General features: G+C 67.1%; 6 protein-coding genes across 6 annotated transcripts; 3 read left to right on the top strand and 3 right to left on the bottom strand.

Annotated features, from left to right (window-relative positions):
• Positions 1-1,094: 1,094 nt before the first annotated feature.
• CHLNCDRAFT_26742 (hypothetical protein) lies at positions 1,095-1,739 on the top strand (the record flags this gene model as incomplete). Its single annotated transcript, XM_005844512.1, has 2 exons — positions 1,095-1,282; positions 1,547-1,739. 2 exons carry the CDS (start codon positions 1,095-1,097, stop codon positions 1,737-1,739), a joined length of 381 nt encoding a protein of 126 aa, XP_005844574.1.
• Positions 1,740-3,259: 1,520 nt separating this feature from the next.
• On the top strand, positions 3,260-4,048 carry CHLNCDRAFT_13495 (hypothetical protein; the record flags this gene model as incomplete). Its single annotated transcript, XM_005844511.1, has 3 exons — positions 3,260-3,383; positions 3,555-3,844; positions 3,980-4,048. Coding segments are annotated over 3 exons (483 nt in total), but the record flags the coding sequence as incomplete, so codon positions are not given.
• Positions 4,049-4,468: 420 nt separating this feature from the next.
• On the bottom strand, positions 4,469-6,608 carry CHLNCDRAFT_138818 (hypothetical protein; the record flags this gene model as incomplete). Its single annotated transcript, XM_005844420.1, has 7 exons — positions 4,469-4,708; positions 4,920-4,998; positions 5,137-5,213; positions 5,389-5,501; positions 5,674-5,903; positions 6,048-6,124; positions 6,249-6,608. 7 exons carry the CDS (start codon positions 6,606-6,608, stop codon positions 4,469-4,471), a joined length of 1,176 nt encoding a protein of 391 aa, XP_005844482.1.
• Positions 6,609-7,014: 406 nt separating this feature from the next.
• On the bottom strand, positions 7,015-8,564 carry CHLNCDRAFT_26750 (hypothetical protein; the record flags this gene model as incomplete). The annotated part of the gene is made up of 5 exons (XM_005844419.1): positions 7,015-7,320; positions 7,514-7,674; positions 7,869-7,986; positions 8,174-8,381; positions 8,452-8,564. Coding segments are annotated over 5 exons (906 nt in total), but the record flags the coding sequence as incomplete, so codon positions are not given.
• An 830-nt stretch (positions 8,565-9,394) lies between these two features.
• Positions 9,395-10,989, top strand: CHLNCDRAFT_138816 (hypothetical protein; the record flags this gene model as incomplete). Its single annotated transcript, XM_005844510.1, has 5 exons — positions 9,395-9,619; positions 9,865-10,059; positions 10,247-10,320; positions 10,512-10,626; positions 10,795-10,989. The coding sequence occupies 5 exons, from the start codon at positions 9,395-9,397 to the stop codon at positions 10,987-10,989; spliced, it is 804 nt and encodes a 267-aa protein (XP_005844572.1).
• A 712-nt stretch (positions 10,990-11,701) lies between these two features.
• On the bottom strand, positions 11,702-13,791 carry CHLNCDRAFT_138815 (hypothetical protein; the record flags this gene model as incomplete). The annotated part of the gene is made up of 4 exons (XM_005844418.1): positions 11,702-11,712; positions 11,925-12,257; positions 13,157-13,415; positions 13,582-13,791. The coding sequence occupies 4 exons, from the start codon at positions 13,789-13,791 to the stop codon at positions 11,702-11,704; spliced, it is 813 nt and encodes a 270-aa protein (XP_005844480.1).
• Positions 13,792-15,773: the final 1,982 nt, after the last annotated feature.

The raw sequence follows: 15,773 nt of genomic DNA, 5'->3' as shown, positions 1-15,773 counted from the left end.
TCCAAGGGGGAGGTGGATGTGGAGGCGCCAAGCTGTGCTCGCAGACTCCGGCCTGCCCCCCGTCAGCACCCCCAGCCAGCACACAGCGGGCAGCCTGGCAGCCAGCCAGCTGGCGAGCGACGGCACGGCCACGGCTGCGGCCGCGGCTGGCGCAGCGGCGGCGGCAGCCGCGATCGCGGCAGGCGTCCACGAGGAGCAGCACGGCAGCGCCTCCGCCAGGCAAGCTCCTGCCCAAGTGCAGCAGCCTGGGTGCTATTTGGCATGCACCCAGGGCTGTGCCTGGCTGGCAGCGTGCCGCGCCTGTTGCCAGTGCGCCAGGCTGGGATGCCGTGTGCATGCTGGTGCACTCAACTGGCCAGCCGATTTGCTGACGCACAGCTTGCCCTGCCCCGCCCCCCTGCTGTTCTTGCAGCCTGCACTCCCTTGGTACCGACCCAGTGCTCTCCCTCATCAACAGCCACCTGCTGTCGACCCTGCGGCACCCCCACTCCGGACCACACTCGGGACCCCACTCTGGCGGCTCCGCCTCTGCGTCTCCCGTCAGCTCGGGTGCCCGCCCGCCTTCCAGCTCCGCCAGCCGTCCCGGCAGCGGCGGCGTGCTGCTGTCGGAGATGCAGCAGTGGGAGGTGCAGTGGAAGGACCTGGAACTGGAGCGGCACATCGGCGGCGGCAGCTTCGGCAGGGTCTATCTGGGCCACTGGAAGGAGACGGAGGTGGCGGTGAAGATACTCATCTCGGCAGGTGCGCGCCTGCTGCCTGTGCCTACCTGCCGCTGCCTCGGCATGCGTGGCCCCTGCCTGCGGGTTCATGCCGGGCACCCCCCTCGCCTGTCACTGCCTGTCCTGACGTGGCTGCCCCGGGCACCTGGTCTGTGTGCTCGTGCGTGTGCAGACTCGCTGTCTCCCAGCAGCCTGGAGCTGCCGCAGAGCACGATGATCAAGCTGCAAGAGGTGCGGGCTCTCACGGGGAGCGTCCTGCAGCGCACATAGCCAGCTGCTCTGCGGGTGGCGGCGATGGCGACGATGGCAATGTTGCTGGTAAACATGGGTGGGAGACGGAGGGGCATCTACTGCCGTACTTCCAAGCAGTGTAGCATGGCCAAACGCCTTCCACGTCTTGTGCGCCTTCCACCGTCGCTGCCGCAGGAGGCGGGCGTGATGGTGCGCATGCGGCATCCAAACCTCGTTTCCTTCATGGGCCTGTGTGTCGTGCCGCCGTGCATCCTCACAGGCAAGCCCAAGCGGGTCACGCTGGCACACAGTGCACTGCATGAACGATGCCAGTGGCGGCTGCTGGTCGCCTATCTGCCCAGCATCTGCATATTGATGCTGCTGATGGTGACGATGATCGCCGTCCTCCCTGCAGAGTTTTGTGCACGAGGCTCGCTGTACGACGTGCTGCGGAGGGCACGGCAGGATCCCAAGCGGGCGGCAGAGCTGACATGGCAGCTGCGGCTCAGCATGGTGCGTGCGTAGGGTGCCTCCACTGCGCTCTGGCCTGCCTGCGGACGCCCCACGAGCCGCGTGCACTGCCGGTGCTGCCCAAGCGTTTTGTTTGCCGGTTCCCTGATGCCTTCTGGTATGCGCTGCTGCCAGGCGGCGGACGCTGCACGCGGCATGCTGTACCTGCACACCGCCACCCCCGCCATCATCCACCGCGACGTGAAGAGCCCCAACCTGCTGGTGGACGATGCCTGGCGCTGCAAGGTGACGCACCTCATGGACGCGGCCTCATCCTGAGCAGCGGGCCCACGGGGCGCTGCTCACGCAGTGGTCTTGTGCCGCTGCTGCTGCCGCCGTGTCTCAATGATGGTGTGCATGGCTACCGCTTGCCGCAGGTGTCAGACTTCAATCTGTCCAAAATCCTGGAGCCGCAGCAGACGACCAGCTCCACGGGAGGAGCCGCCAACCCGCTGTGGCTGGTGAGCCCGGCCTGCCGGGCCCGCCCCGCCCCGCCGGGAAACGTGTTGCCGGCTGATGCGTGCACGCATGCCATGCGCCTGTGCACATGCCTGCTCGTCTGTCCTCCTCAGCCTGCTGATTGGGGGGCGCTAACACCCTGTGCTGTGGTGTGCAGGCCCCCGAGATTTTCGAGGGCAACCGCGCCTCGGCCGCCTCGGATGTGTATGGTTTTGGCATGGTGCGCCCCCGCATGCCGGGGCTGCTGGGCCTGCAGTCTTGGGTCTCACGTCTGCTCCCCCACCCGGCACCCTGCCCACCTCACCTTGATCCGCCCTTGTGCCCGCCTGATCTGGATCCCTCCCGCGCAGGTCCTGTACGAAATGCTGGTGTGGCACCTGCCCTGGTCTGGCACGCCGCCATTCAGGGTGGCGCACCTTGTGATGAACGGCGGCCGGCCAGAGGTGCCGCCAGCAGCAGACCTGCCCGGCCCCGACCGCTTGGCACCAGACGCCCTTCAGGCGTATGTCAAGCTCATGAAGTGAGTGTTGCTGCCCCTGCATGTATTTTGCTTCTGAAACTACCAGTTGACATGGATGTGTGGCTGCCTCTGCTGGTACAAGCAGATGACGGGCCCTGCCCCCAGCTTCATAGCATAAGGTGCCGCGCCGCTCCAGCAAGGCTGATGCACCCGGCTGTCTGTGTGCCGTGCCGTTGCAGGGAGTGCTGGCAGCAGAACCACTACGACCGGCCGACGTTCAAAGAGGTTGTGCAGCGGCTGCGCGCCCTGCTGGGCCCCGGCCCCGCCGCCTCCTTCCGGCTGCCGCCGTCTGGCAGCACGCCGCGCGCGCGGGCCAGCAGCGGCGGCGCCACGGTGGGCAGCCCGCAAGACCACCTGGGATTCTAGTGACAGCAGCAAACACACACCTACTGATCTGTTTTACTCCCTTCGAAGACGATTTTCAGTTTACATTCAGCTTTAATCCAGTTCTTGGCGGCGGGCGGCCGCCGCGCTGGGCCCGCTGTGGATGTTCCGAGTGGGGGATGGGAGATTCAATCGCCCGACGGCTCATTCGCTGCCTGGCCAGCTATCCGTCTGCAACTCTCACCACGACCTCTCTCCTACAGCCGTTACCGCTGCCATCACCCCCGCCACTGCGCTCAGCGGTCAGCCGGAAGCTCTGCAGAGCCAGGGCAGGCTCCAGGGACGCCCAAAGGCAGCAATGTGGCTCGCCTATGGGCCGCATACGTTTTCCATCCGCTCCCTGGTTCAAGACGTGAGGCGGCGGCGGGTGCCTGTGTGCGGCCAGCCCCGAGAACTCTGCCACCCCCATCAACCGTCCCTGGTTGTTAATTGTTTGCAGGCCCTTATAGCAGCTTTGCTAGCAGCAACCGCGGACGCCGTTGCACAGCGGCTGCTGGGTGCACGGCGGCTGGCGTTGCGGCGGTGCGCCCTCATGAGCCTATACGGGATGTTGTGGTATGGTGAGCTCCCTGCCTGCGGTTGCACCGCTCCGGGGCTTGAAAAGTCACCCAGACACAGCACAATACGCACCAGCCACACGTGTGTTTGCTCAGACTTACACATTCACCGGTGCCACTGCGTGTGACGGCGTCTCTGCCCAAGTGCTCGCCTCCTTTTGCTGCCCTGCTCAGGGCCCAGCAACCACATCTGGCAGCGCCTGCTGGTCCGCATCTTCCGCAGCTTCCAGCCAGGCCTGCTGCAGCACGTTCAAGTGGTGGCGCAGCGGGTGGCGCTGGACCAGCTGACCTACGCTCCTGTCAACAACACCCTGATGATCACTTATGTGGCGCTGGTGGCAGACCGGCTGGGCTGGGCGGCAGCGCGAGCCAAAGTGCGAGCCGAGCTGCCCGCGGTGCAGCTGCGCGGCTGGCGCTTCTGGCCATGCATACAGGCGGTCAACCAGTTCCTGGTGCCGCTGCGGGTGAGCGCAGCGGGGGCGGTCGGGGCAGCAAAGGAGGCCGGCAGGCACGCAGCTGTCGCGCATGCTCCCTTTTGGAGGCTGAGCTGCTTCTCGCTTGCCACACGGCATGCTGTTCTGCTTCTTTCGCCGCTGCAGTTCCGGGTGCTGTGCAACAGCGCGGCGGCGGTGTGCTGGACGGCCTTTGTCATCACGCGAGCCCGCTCGCTCCGGAGCAAGAGCCGAAAGCTGCCCGTCTTTGATCTGACGACCGGGCACATCGCAGACAAGATGGTGTGACCAGCGCTCAAAGCAGGCAGCGGCGCCTGCTGCTGCCGCCCCGGCGCTCCACGCCTCCACTTGCACCTGGCGTGCTCTGTGTTCTATGCAGCTCCAGCAATATGTAACTGTCTTGAGGCTAGAACATCAATCATTGGTCACCCAATAGGGTCATGAACGGGAGGTGTGTACAGCAAACGAAGTGGCGAGCAGGAGCTGGGAAAGGAAAGAGGAGCAGGCTGTGCAGATGTTGCGGCAGTCAGAAGAGCAGGGTGGAGAAGAGAAAACCGGACCGAACAATAGCAATGGAATTGTCCGAACGGCAGCCGCAAGCTGATCAGGACAGCGCAGCCAGTGCAAACCGCCGCGCTACTTGAGGCCGGCGGCGTCGCCGTTGGGCAGCCCACTCAGCAGCCCCGCCCGCTCCTGCGCCCCGACCTCGATGCTGGTGCTGCGCCCGCCCGAGGAGCGGGGCGGCAGCATGCTGCTGGGCGGCGACTCGCGGGCCTTGGGGCCCTTGGCCGCCCTGCTCTCTGCATAGCTGACTGCCGAGTAAGTGATGCTGCCCACTAGGCCCAGCGCTATGCCAGCCACGTTGAGGGCAGAGTACTGGACATCTGCGGCGGCGACGAGCGGGGGCAGCAGAGGGGACAGCAGTCTGAGGAGTGATCCCTGCCAGAGGTGGCTGCATGCAGCGGCGCCATGCTGGCAGGCAGCAGCGTTGCAGAAAGCACCATCCAGATTCAGCGGCAGCTGGGGAGGGGCGAGGGGGAGGCTGGTGGCGCGGCAAGGGTGCGGGGCACTGGCCTGCAAACAGCACCATGCCGAGCGCCGTGGTGAGGATGTCCTTCATCTGCCCGGTGACGTTGGTGGCCAGTGGGGAGTTGATGATGGTGCACCTGCAGGCAGCCAGGGGCAGGGATGCCAGCGGCACCAAAGTTACAAAGTAGGGGCAGGCGGCGTGCATGGGGTGGGCACAAAGCCATGGCCTGGCAGCTGCTGGGCCGCGTGCGACTGCAGGTGTGCCAGGCCCACACCTGAAGATGCACAGGTTGAGCAGGAAGGCCTGGCTGCAGGAGAAGAGGAGGAAGAGGAGGAAGTGGGGCTCCCACAGCTGCAGGGCGGCAACAGCAGGGAGAGGTTGGTCAGGATGCCAGAAACATTCTTGAGGGAATTCACGACCAAAGGCAAGGCAGGCTGCCGAACCTTGGGTCCTCCCTCTGGCACACGCATCAGACAAGCATCGACCACAGTGCAGTACATTGCGGGACAGCAGCTGTACCGCGCACCTGAGGGTACCTGACCACCTCTGCTGCCTCGTTGGTGGCCAGCAGCATGAAGGCGGCCATCAGCGGCAGCGCCAGCACATTGTTGTACAGCAGCAGCGTGCTCTGGTTCATGCCTGCGCAGCCATGCCATCGCCATAGTGAGGAGCAGCGAGCGGCCAGCGGCCAGGCGGGGAGCCCTTGTGAGAGTACGCCAGGGCTGCCTGCTCCCTGCTTGAAAGCATAAGCACCGTGCCCGCCCTCATGCATTGACACATGCATCAGGGCCTGCTCCTTCCGCCAACCCACCCGTGCTTTCTTGCAGCTTGCGTATGAGCAGCAGGTAGGCGGCGGTGGAGGCCACGCATATGCTGACCCAGGTGTAGCCCGGCAGGCTGAAGGTGAGGTCGGTCATGCCCGCCACCACCGCGCCGCCCACCATGAGCAGCAGCGCAGCCAGCGAGCGGCGCGTGGGGCGCTTGGCAAACATCCAGTACTCTCCCGCCACCACCAGCAGCGTGGTGCTGCGGCGGATGACGCTGCGGCAGGGGCGAGGGGCGGGGCAGGGGCGAGGTGGTGGGCGGCAGGCAGGGGCGCAGCGAGAGGGGCAGGCTGGCTGTCGCCGCAGCAGGGGAATCGGGCCCTGGCCCATCCCGCCACCCAGAAATTGCCTTCACCTGTACATAGGGACGTTGAGGTATCGCAGCGCCGTGACGCCAGACACCACGTACAGCCACCAGAAGAAGGCCAGGGGCGCCGCCTGCAATCGAAACACCGACTCCAGCGGGCGGGTTGAGCGCGGCGGCGGGGCTCTCTGGCCTGCAGCCGCAGCTGCAGCCTGCTCCATCTCCCCCTGCGCACATCCTCAACCTAGCAGGGCCCACACTGCGCCAGGCAAACAGCCATTCCACCTTGCGTGCGCTGCGGCGGTCGAGCGCGCCAAACTCCATCTTGCCGGCCGCCCGCAGCCCGTACATGAAGACCAGGGACACCAGGATTTGCACCAGCGTGACTGTGCTTGGGTAGTTGAAGTGGTAGACGGAGAAGACGGCTCGGTTGAAGAGCGTGATGGCCACAGAGACAAAGCCATACTGGAGGCATGCTACGAGGCGCTGGAGCAGGCTGGGCGGCGGGCCGCCGCCGCCCGGAGTCAGTCCAGACTGCTTGAAGCCGCTGGGCGGCGAGCAGTCCAGCACCTTGACGTTGCCATTCTCTCCGCGCGGGCGGGAGTCTATGACCGCCATCTGGGCTCGTGCCGCCGCCCAGCGAACGACAATTCAAGTGGGCATGGCGTGTGGGCTTGAGCGGCTGCTGCACATGAACCGGGGAGACGGGGGAAAGCTCGGGCTGTCGGACTGTCCACTGATGGCAGCCGCTCAATCCACACATGACGGCCCGCCCGCCAGCTGGCGTGGCGTAGCGCCGCGAGATTGAGGCGAAGCTGGAGCCGCTGGGATGGCTGATCAAAGAAAGCTGATTACGCCCTGGTATGGTGTGTCATGCTGGCACCAGATTAACCATCCACCCCCCGGCACAGGTGCTGCCGGGGGCCGCCGCCACTGCCAACCGTCAAACAGCGACAGTATCCGCTCGCTCCTTCTGGCCCTGCTGCTAGCCGACTGCCTTGCTAACCAGGGTTACACGCTGCATTCACATGCGCATCACGGCATTGCTGCTGAGCTTCAGCGACGACGTCAGCCGCCCCGACGCCCAGCCGTTGTTCCAGCTGGCCAACTCCAGCTTGTCCCCGCCCTCTGCGCCGCTGCCCTTGCCCGCCGCCACCTCGGCCAGCCTTTGCCGCTGCTCCTCGCGCAGCCAGCGCTCCACCAGCGCCAGCAGCTGGCCCCGCTGCAGCTCCGGGATGTTTGCCGCCTGCTCAAACACACGCAGCTGGCCGCCCGCCACATACATGAGGTGCGAGGGCCACGACTCCAGGCCGTCGAATATGTGGGTGGCCTGCGCAGGCAGCAGGCGCGGCAGGCAGAGTGGCAGTGAGGTCAAACGGGGGCAGCGGAAGCCGGGCACGCAGCAAGCAGTCCGGATCGAGGCTCAACCCAACATATCCCATGCGGCGGCCCAGCGCTGAAACAAAAGCAAGCCAAGCAAGGGAGCAGGCAGGGTGGGAGGGGCGGCATCAGGCCCCGCTCACGTAGACGATGGTGGCGCCCCGCTGGCGGCACTCCTCCCGCAGGAAGGCCATGAGGTCGGCCCTGCCCAGCACATCCAGATCCACCGTGATCTCATCCAGCAGCAGCACCCGGAAGGGCTTCAGCAGCCCCATGGCAATCTGCACGCGCCGCCGCTGGCCGTCTGCACGCGGCGCGGCGCAGGGAACGGGGGGACCGGGGCGAGGCCGGCTGGTCAGGCGCGGGGGTGGGTGGGTGGGATGCTGTTGGTGGCAGCCAGGGCAGAGCTCGGGCGTGGCGACGGGGCTGGGAAGCGCCGCCGCCCAGGGCCTGCCTGGCATGCCGGCCCCTGGCATAACGCTGCCCCGCCGCCAATACCTGACACCAGGTGCATGCGCCAGTTGGGGTCTATGTCTAGCACATCAATCAGCTTGTCCCTCCTGGCTGGGTCGATGCCCGGCAGGCTGTTGAGCATCTGCGACGCCGGGATGTCGCCCTGCAGCCAGGCAGGCCGGCCGGCAGGCAATCAGGGAGCCAGGCGGTGGGCGTGCCATGGGGGTGGCGGCAGCGTCCTGTGCGGTACGCCCGCATGCAGCGAGCGAGCGGCGAGCAGCGAGCGGCGGCATTGCGGAGCTGCCCGTCAGGGGCGGTAGCAGCTGCGTGGGCCGCCCGCCTGGTCTCACCGCCAGAGGGATGGCGTAGCCGGCAAAGGCGATGTCTCGCTCCCAGTTGCCGCCGACATACGACAGCGCGCCGCTGCTGGTCAGGTGCGTGGCGTGGAAGGGAGGGTCTCCCAGCACCCGCACCGCTCCCTCTGGCACCATGTGCTTGCCACCCAGCACCTGCAGGGGGCAGGACAGATGGGAAGGCGTTGCAGCGGGCGCCTGTGGGCTTTGCCACACAGGAACACGTCCCAGCACAGGTGCCGGCGCCTCGTGTGGGCTGCCATTTTGCCTTCAACAGCGTCGTCTTGCCGGCGCCGTTTGGCCCGATGAGCAGGCAGGTGGCCCCGCGCGGCAGCTGGATGCTCATGTCACGCACGACGGGTGGCCGGCCAGGCAGCGGCCGGCCGTCTGCAGGGAGGCAGGGGCACGGGGGTGGCAGGGTGGGCGGGAGACAGGCGGGCGCTGCCGAGCGGCCCGCACGCCGTTGCCGCCTGCTGCCTGATGGCTCATTGGGCAGCAAGGGGGTGAGCGATGCCGGCAGCCTCCTGCTCACCAATGTCTGGGTAGCTAAAGGACAGGGAATGAGTCTCTATCGCCCAGTGGCTGCTGCTGCTGGCCGCGCCCGCCTGTTCCGTCACCGCCGCCGCCGCCGCTGCACCCTGCTGGGAGCTCGCGGGCTCCCTGCCACCATCCGCTGCCTGCCCTAGCCTAGCAAAGGGCCCTTGGGTGGGCAGTTCGGCCAGTTGGGCCGCAGCAAGGCCCACGGCCTTGGGGTTTGTGACTGACAGCGGCACCGGCATGGCTGTGCACCACACAGTGGCGACAGGGTACTATTGTTGGAGGTTGGAGCTGCGATTGAAGCCTATTCACCGCGGCAAAGGTGGCAACCAAGGTGTGTCTGCTCGTTATGGTGCGCCGAGGGTCGCTTGGTGCCCCTTTGGAACGCAGACGTGTTGATCGATGAGCAATGCCCGTGCCCAACATGCAAATGAGGGATGTCTAATGAGGTCTGAGGTGGCGCCTGCTCCGCATGCTTCGCACCTTGAACAGCGCGGGAAGCCCATGTGGGGCTCTGCCGCCTGTCTTGATCGCCTGCGCCACCTTCCATCTTTCTCCTGCACCCCGCAAGTCAGGATCTTGAATCCCTCCCCGGCTGCCCCGCCTTGCAGCGACGCCCGCGGCCAGCACACGCCCCGCCGGCTATCGCCAACCACCCCGCAGCACCCCCCAGCACCTAGCATGGCCAGCGACGGTCAACTGAAGCGCCTGGCGCCGGTGGCCACCGCGGCGTCTGCGGCCGCCACCCGGGCCGGCGCTCTGTACGCCACCAGCAAGACCTACGTCCCGGCGCGGCTGCAGGCCACCGTGGAGCAGGCGGAGGGCAAGGCGGCCTCCCTGGCCAGCCCTTATGTGGCTCTGATCAGCGACAAGGCCGTGATTGCGCTCAAGACGGTCGACGCCAAGGTGAGCAGCAGGAGGACCGGAGCATGCGGCGCCCCTTGCTCGTCAGTGCAACCTGCTCTGCGCTGCCCCCTTTCGCCTTCCGCGCGGCGCAGATCCCAGGGCAGCAGCTGCCCGCCTGCCTGTGGTATCCATCCTGCTGCGGCTGCCGCCACAGCTGCACACAAGCGATGCCCCACACTCGGCTGCAATCTGTTTTCCTGGGTCGCTGACGTGCCCCTGTGCTGGCCCTCCCCACGGCTCCGCAGGTCGACGGCGCCATCCTGTCGGCCTGGCAGTCCTACACCGCCAACGCCGCGCACCTGACGGCGGTGGTGGAGGCGCAGCGGGCGGCGCGGGGCGCCGACCTGGAGGCCTTCAACGCCGCCAGGGCCGCCTACCTGAAGAAGGTGGAAGAGTCTGTGGCGTTTGTGAAGGAGCAGGGCCTGCAGGGCACCGCCAAGGTGGGCCGTCACGGCTCGCGCTTCTCTGTCTTTAGTTTTCAGGACTATGGGCTCTGTGCATGGGCCCCCGGGCATTGCACATGGCGCGGACGGTTTGGAGTTGCATGCGGCGAGACAGGGGTAGCGCCGGAGAGGGCTGGGAGGTGAGGGGTCGATCTGGTCGGCGCCTGCTCGTGCCTGCCCGCAGGTGGCCGCCGAGGCGCTGGCCAGCAAGGTGGAGGAGGCCAAGAAGGTGCCCGAGGTGCTGCTGCATGAGATCAGGTGCGGCGTGCGTGTGGGCGGTCGGGCAGGGTGTGTGGGGCGGACATTGTGGCGGAACTGGCGGCTGGCATGCATGTCTGGGTGGGGAGCTGCCCACCGGTGTGTGCATGGGCTGAAGGCAGGAGATGGGGCATGCTGGAGTGCGTGTTTCACAGTGCGGGCTTCTGCTGCCTGCCTCCCCCCGCCTGCAGCGCTGCCTGGGGCAAGCTGAGCGCCATGCCCGCTGTGGAGCGGCTGGTGGCCAGCAGCAAGGTGCAGGTGGATGCCGCTTACGGCAAGTACAAGGCGGCACACGATGCGCTGGTGGTGAGTACCCCGGGAGCGCTGCGACAGCCGCACGGCTGCGCCACCATGGCGCGGCACCAGTGGCTTCTCTCGGCGCCAGGCTTCCTGCGCAATCCTGCCTGCCCTCGTTCCGGTGCCTGGCTGCCCCTTCTCCACCTCGTCCTGCCGCCGCCCCGCCCTGCTGCGCAGGCCGACCCCCGCTACGGCGCCGCCGTGGCCAAGGGCGGCGAGCTGCTGGCCAGCCTGCAGGCCACCGCCGCCTACAAGGCCGCCTGGACCCGCCTTACCCCGCTGCTGGGGCTGCCCGCCGCGCAGAGCGCGGCCAAGATCGCGGCCCCTTACGTGACTGCGGTGGCCGGCCACCTGGCTCCGGTGGCGGCGTGAGACGCAGCCGCATCAAGGCGCGAGCCGCGGCTGCCACGCGCTGGCGCTGGATGAGCCGACACGCAGCGGCTGCCTGCTGCTCGCGGCCCCTCGGCCACGTGCCCATCGCACAACCCGTGCCCCATGCAGAATTAAACCCGTTTGCCCCACCCTCTTCCTCTGTCAATGGGAGGGCCTTGATACTCCTCGCTTTGAACCAAATCCTTAGGGGCTGCCTCCTGCAGCCCAATTCGTTGCTTGCCCAACGTCTGCAGCACTTGGCTGCATGTGTAGAGCCTCCCACCCGCCATCTAGCGATCGCGCCTCTGCCCCCCCCCCCATTCATTCTGTCTCCCTCCCGAGTAGTTTGTTCTCCCCTAGTGCTTCCCTGCGTCTGTGTCACTAAGCCCTAGGCCCTGCCTGCCATGTACCATTCCGCATTTCATTTGCTCGACGGCAGCTCTTGTTCACATGCTAGTGCAGTCATGCAACAACGATAGAGAGCGTTGTGTAACCAATGTCTTGTGCCACTCCTGAGTGGGCGTCTCGCCGCCTGCTGCTGCCGCGCCGGCTCTCTTCGGGTGGCTGTGGCCTGCCCCGCCCTATACATGGGCATGCCTTTGGTCATAGAAAGCAAAGCTGCTACCCTTGCAGAACCCCAACGCAGAATTGCTCCTGTTTATCTCCAGCTTGGACGTAGCCTCCTCGCACCTTGTATCTGCCTGGCCGGTCTTTAGGAAGCGCCTGCAACGATGCCGGCGGCGGACAGTGTTGGAAGGGGGCATGGCACGCCCTGGTACGCTCCCCGTACGAGGGCCCAGACCATCAGGCGGAAGCATGCCACTTGCCCAGCTTGCAGGCAAGCTGCCCACTGCCGGTCCTAGCGCCGGCCGCCTGCAACTGGGTCAGCCCCAGCTCTCCTGCAAAGGAATACCTTGTGCCTCACTCCCACCCACCTTCGGTCTCAGTGGCGGCATGCTCCTCTACATCGGCCTCAGCGGCGGCATGCTCCTTGCAGGCTTGCACCACGTCCACTTCAATCCCGCTGTGCCTGTCCTCCTGCTCCTCCCCAACCGCCTGCTGGTGCGGCTGGCGAGGGGCCTCGGCGTCCGCATCCACTGGGCTGCTGACCGCTGTCAGGGCCACGCTGCTGGGCACCGTCGAGGCCACAGTTTCCTTCTTCACGGCCCTGCCGTTGGTGCGGATGGGGTCGAGGCAGAGGCCCACAATAAAGCCAAAGACCAGGATGTGCATGAGGCAGCCTATGCAGATGAGGTACAGGAGCACGGCTGCAAGGGCAATGGCGAGCCCAGTGGCGGGAGAGCGCGGCTTGCGCGGCGCTTCCTTAACCGCCTGCTCTGGCGCCCGCCGTGCCGGCTTGGCGGCAGCGGTAATCGGCAAGAGAGGTGGGGCAGGCGCTGGCGGTGGGGCAGGCGCTGGTGGGGACGACGGCGGCGCCACCGCTTTGGCCGGCTCAGGCTCGTCTTGGGTTGGTGGTGGTTCCACGCGCTCTACAGGTGCACAAACAAGGGGCTGGGGCAAAGTGGGGTAGTGGCCCAGCCGACTCCAGGGCAAAGACGCGGGCCAGGCTCGTTGGCGCGGTACCAGGCTGCCAGGCTGTTAAATCCCCCATTCGCCTCCGTGGAACTCGCACACACCAATCTGACACCACTCGGGGTCCTCGGGGAGTGGCAGGCAGGCGCAGGCGTCGCCCTGCCGCACTGCCCGTGAGCTCATGGTTTCCGTGCCTTCGAAGATGGGGATTGTGTCTCAGGTTATGCACAGCCAACGTTCAGGGCAACGCGGATGCCACGTGAGCAACTGGCGCACGCCAGGGAAACCTGCGAGACGCCTTGGCCAAACATGAGAGCAGGACTTCACCCTCATTCGCCCCAGCAGTTCCAGAGAAAGGAGATCTAGCGAGGAGCATCACAAGGAGCTGGAGCCATGGCTGCGCTATTCCCGCTGCCTCCACCAGGGGTGTACCCCTGCCACAACCACACACCGCGTGCTTGCCGCCAATGAATCCTTCAACTTAAATCAAGGCTGATGCCAGGCGGCAGTGCTTGCACAACAGCAGGAGAAGGATTTCAACAAAACTGGGGTGTCGAGACTCTGGCGCCGCTCCGGCACTGGTGATCGGAGGCTCAGATCATAATCCTGCTGCCGCCGCTGCCGCTCTCATCACCGCCTGCAGACCCTGCCGCCGCCGCTGCTGCAGGCAGGCCCAGCTGTTGCTGCTGCTGCACCGCCGCCTGCTGCCGCCAGTCCGCCAGCTGCTGCAGAACAAACTGGGGCAGGTCGCGCCGCCCCTTGCCCGCCGCCGCCTCCTCCAGCCCCGTCACCAGCGCCTCTGTGCTGCTCAGCAACGCTGTTGCACGCTGCTCCACCTGCTGCTTCTCCGCCAGCAGATGGCGCTGCTGCTGCTCCCACTCCTCCTTCTCCGCCTGCAACAGCAGGTGCAGCGTGGCATACGAGGCTTGGCCAGCAGGGCGTCAGTGGCGGCGGCGACGGCAGCGGCGGCAGCGCCAGGGGCGTGGCAGGGGGTCAGTCCTCGCCGACCCAAACACGCCGTCCACATCCTCACATCTTGCAGCGCTCCCTGGCCCTCACCTGGAAGTCCTGCTTCTGAGCCAAGCGCCCCAGGGCCACAGTCAGCAGGCTGCCCGCCAGCAGCACGTTGATCAAATGCGGGGAGTTCTTGTGGAAGTGTCGGGTGATGCGCTGCCAAATTGTGGCGTTGTGCTTGCGCTGCTGGATGGCATCGAGCCGCTTGATGGCCTCCTCGCTCTCCGCTATGAGCTTGTCAAGCTCGCTGCTCATGGGTGCAGATGATGGGTGAGTGATCAGGCCCTGGCATGCATGCAGGAAGATGGGGGACCTGAGCCTGTACCTTGCGTCCTGCCTGTCGGCACCGTAAGCCTGCCCAGGCTCGCCGAGAGGCCTTTCAATAGTCACCGACACCTCTTACTCGCGATCTGTGCCCTCCACGAGTATCATCTTCCCCTGCACACGCGTGTGTCGATCAATCCTCGGCTTTGGGACACTCCGCCCATGGTTGCTTGAGGAATGGCGGACGCAGATGGCCCTCCGGGCTCGGATCAGCAGGAGGAGGGTGGGCTGCAGGCAGGCCTGAACATTTCAGGCACGAGCGACAAGGAGAAGCACGTCTTCAAGGCCCCTGCGCCCCGTCAGTCACTGCTAGGTAAGAGGGGGAGACGTCTGACAAGCCGGTGGGCCAGCCGCCGCTCGTGGAAGGCGCTGCCCGGGCCGCGCCGCCGCTGCCGCCAAGTCCCCACCACCACCGCTGCGTGCCCTCCCCCTGCTGCAGGCCTCGACAGGCTCGCGGCGCAGAAGCGGGCGGAGCAGGCCAAGCATGGCTCTGTGCTGGGTGAGATCTCAGGCTGATCAGCTGCTGCAGCAGCGGCCGCTGCATCGGTCCCGTGCTCTTTGCTCCTGCGCTGCCGGCGTCGCTGAGCTCTTGGGCGCAGCAGCTTTCTGTGCGCTGCCCTGCGCCTGCCTGTCTGGCGCAGCTCCCTCCTCACTGCCTCCCTCACCCCGCCGCTGGCAGGCAAGCGGCCGCTGCTGTCGCTGGGCGACGACGACGAGGGGGCGGCAGGCGAGGAGCCCGCAGCCGCGGCCGGCGGGCCCTCCACCTCTGGCCCCGACCCTGGCAGCACAGCGCCCCGGGAGCATCGCCACTACCGCGGCCAGCGCATAGAGACGCCCTCCCACCCTGGCGGCGTCAGCGAGCGCGCGCGAGAGACGGCGGCGGAGCGGGAGCGGCGGCACCGGGAGCGAGAGCGGGAGGGGCTGTATGCGTCCACCGCCGGCGGCGAGCGCGAGCGGCGGGACGGCGGCAGGGATCGGCGGGACGAGCGGTACAGACGGGATCGGCGGGACGATAGATACGGGCGGGACGAGCGGCACGGCGGCAGCGGCCGAGACAGGTGGGCGCTGCTGGCTGCTGAGAGCAGCGTAGAGTGAGGAGCAAGAAGGTTGGATTGTGCTGCCCTTTATCGGAGTGCCAGCTCAGCCAACGTTCCTGCCGACAGGCCTGTCAGCGCTGCCGCCTGCCTACGTGCGCTGACGCGGCTGCCGGCTGCCGCGCCTGCCGCCCTGCCGCGCCTGCAGGGACTGGCGGCCGGACCGCGACCGGCGGGACGATTGGCGAGACGACCGCGGCAGCCGCCCGCCGCCGCAGCGTGGCTCTTGGGAGTCCACGCCTTCCCGCCGCCCGGCAGCCGACGAGTGGGACACTACGCCCGCGCGCGGCGGCGGCGGCGGCAGCCTGCCTCCCTCTAGCCGGCGGCCGCCGTCCGCGCGCGACACGCCACTGGCGGGCGGGCGCAGCAGCTGGGACGCGGCGGCAGCGGCGCCCGACTCGGCGCGGGCCAGCGGCGGCGGCGCCACCGGCGCCTACAAGCCCCGCAGCAGCGTGCGCTTCGACGTGGAGCGCAGCCCGGCGCTGACGCCCGCCTGGCAGAGCACCAGTTGGAGCCGGGAGCAGAAGAAGCGGGGAGGGGAGGGGCGGGATGTGGAGCGGTCGCCAGACCTGCAGGCGGATCGGAACCCCGAGGTGGGGCGCAGTCCCGTGGGCGGGTGGTGCCGAGAAAGTGTGGCTGACTGTGCAGAGGGCGGCGTGTGGAGGCAGAAGGGGCTGCGCGGTGGGGCTGCCCAGGCCCGGGCTGGGCTGGGAGCTGCACAGGGGGCCGGGGTTTGTTTTTGGAATGACGTGTTTGAGCAGATCGAACTTTCTGTGGATTGTGTGCATGGGCCAGCAGATTTGGTGGGCCGCGCGCCTT

Source organism: Chlorella variabilis (assembly GCF_000147415.1).
Source record: "Chlorella variabilis unplaced genomic scaffold CHLNCscaffold_22, whole genome shotgun sequence".
NCBI lineage: Eukaryota > Viridiplantae > Chlorophyta > Trebouxiophyceae > Chlorellales > Chlorellaceae > Chlorella > Chlorella variabilis.
The sequence above is the reverse complement of the archived record's forward strand: the minus strand, read 5'-3'. Positions and strand labels throughout refer to the sequence as shown.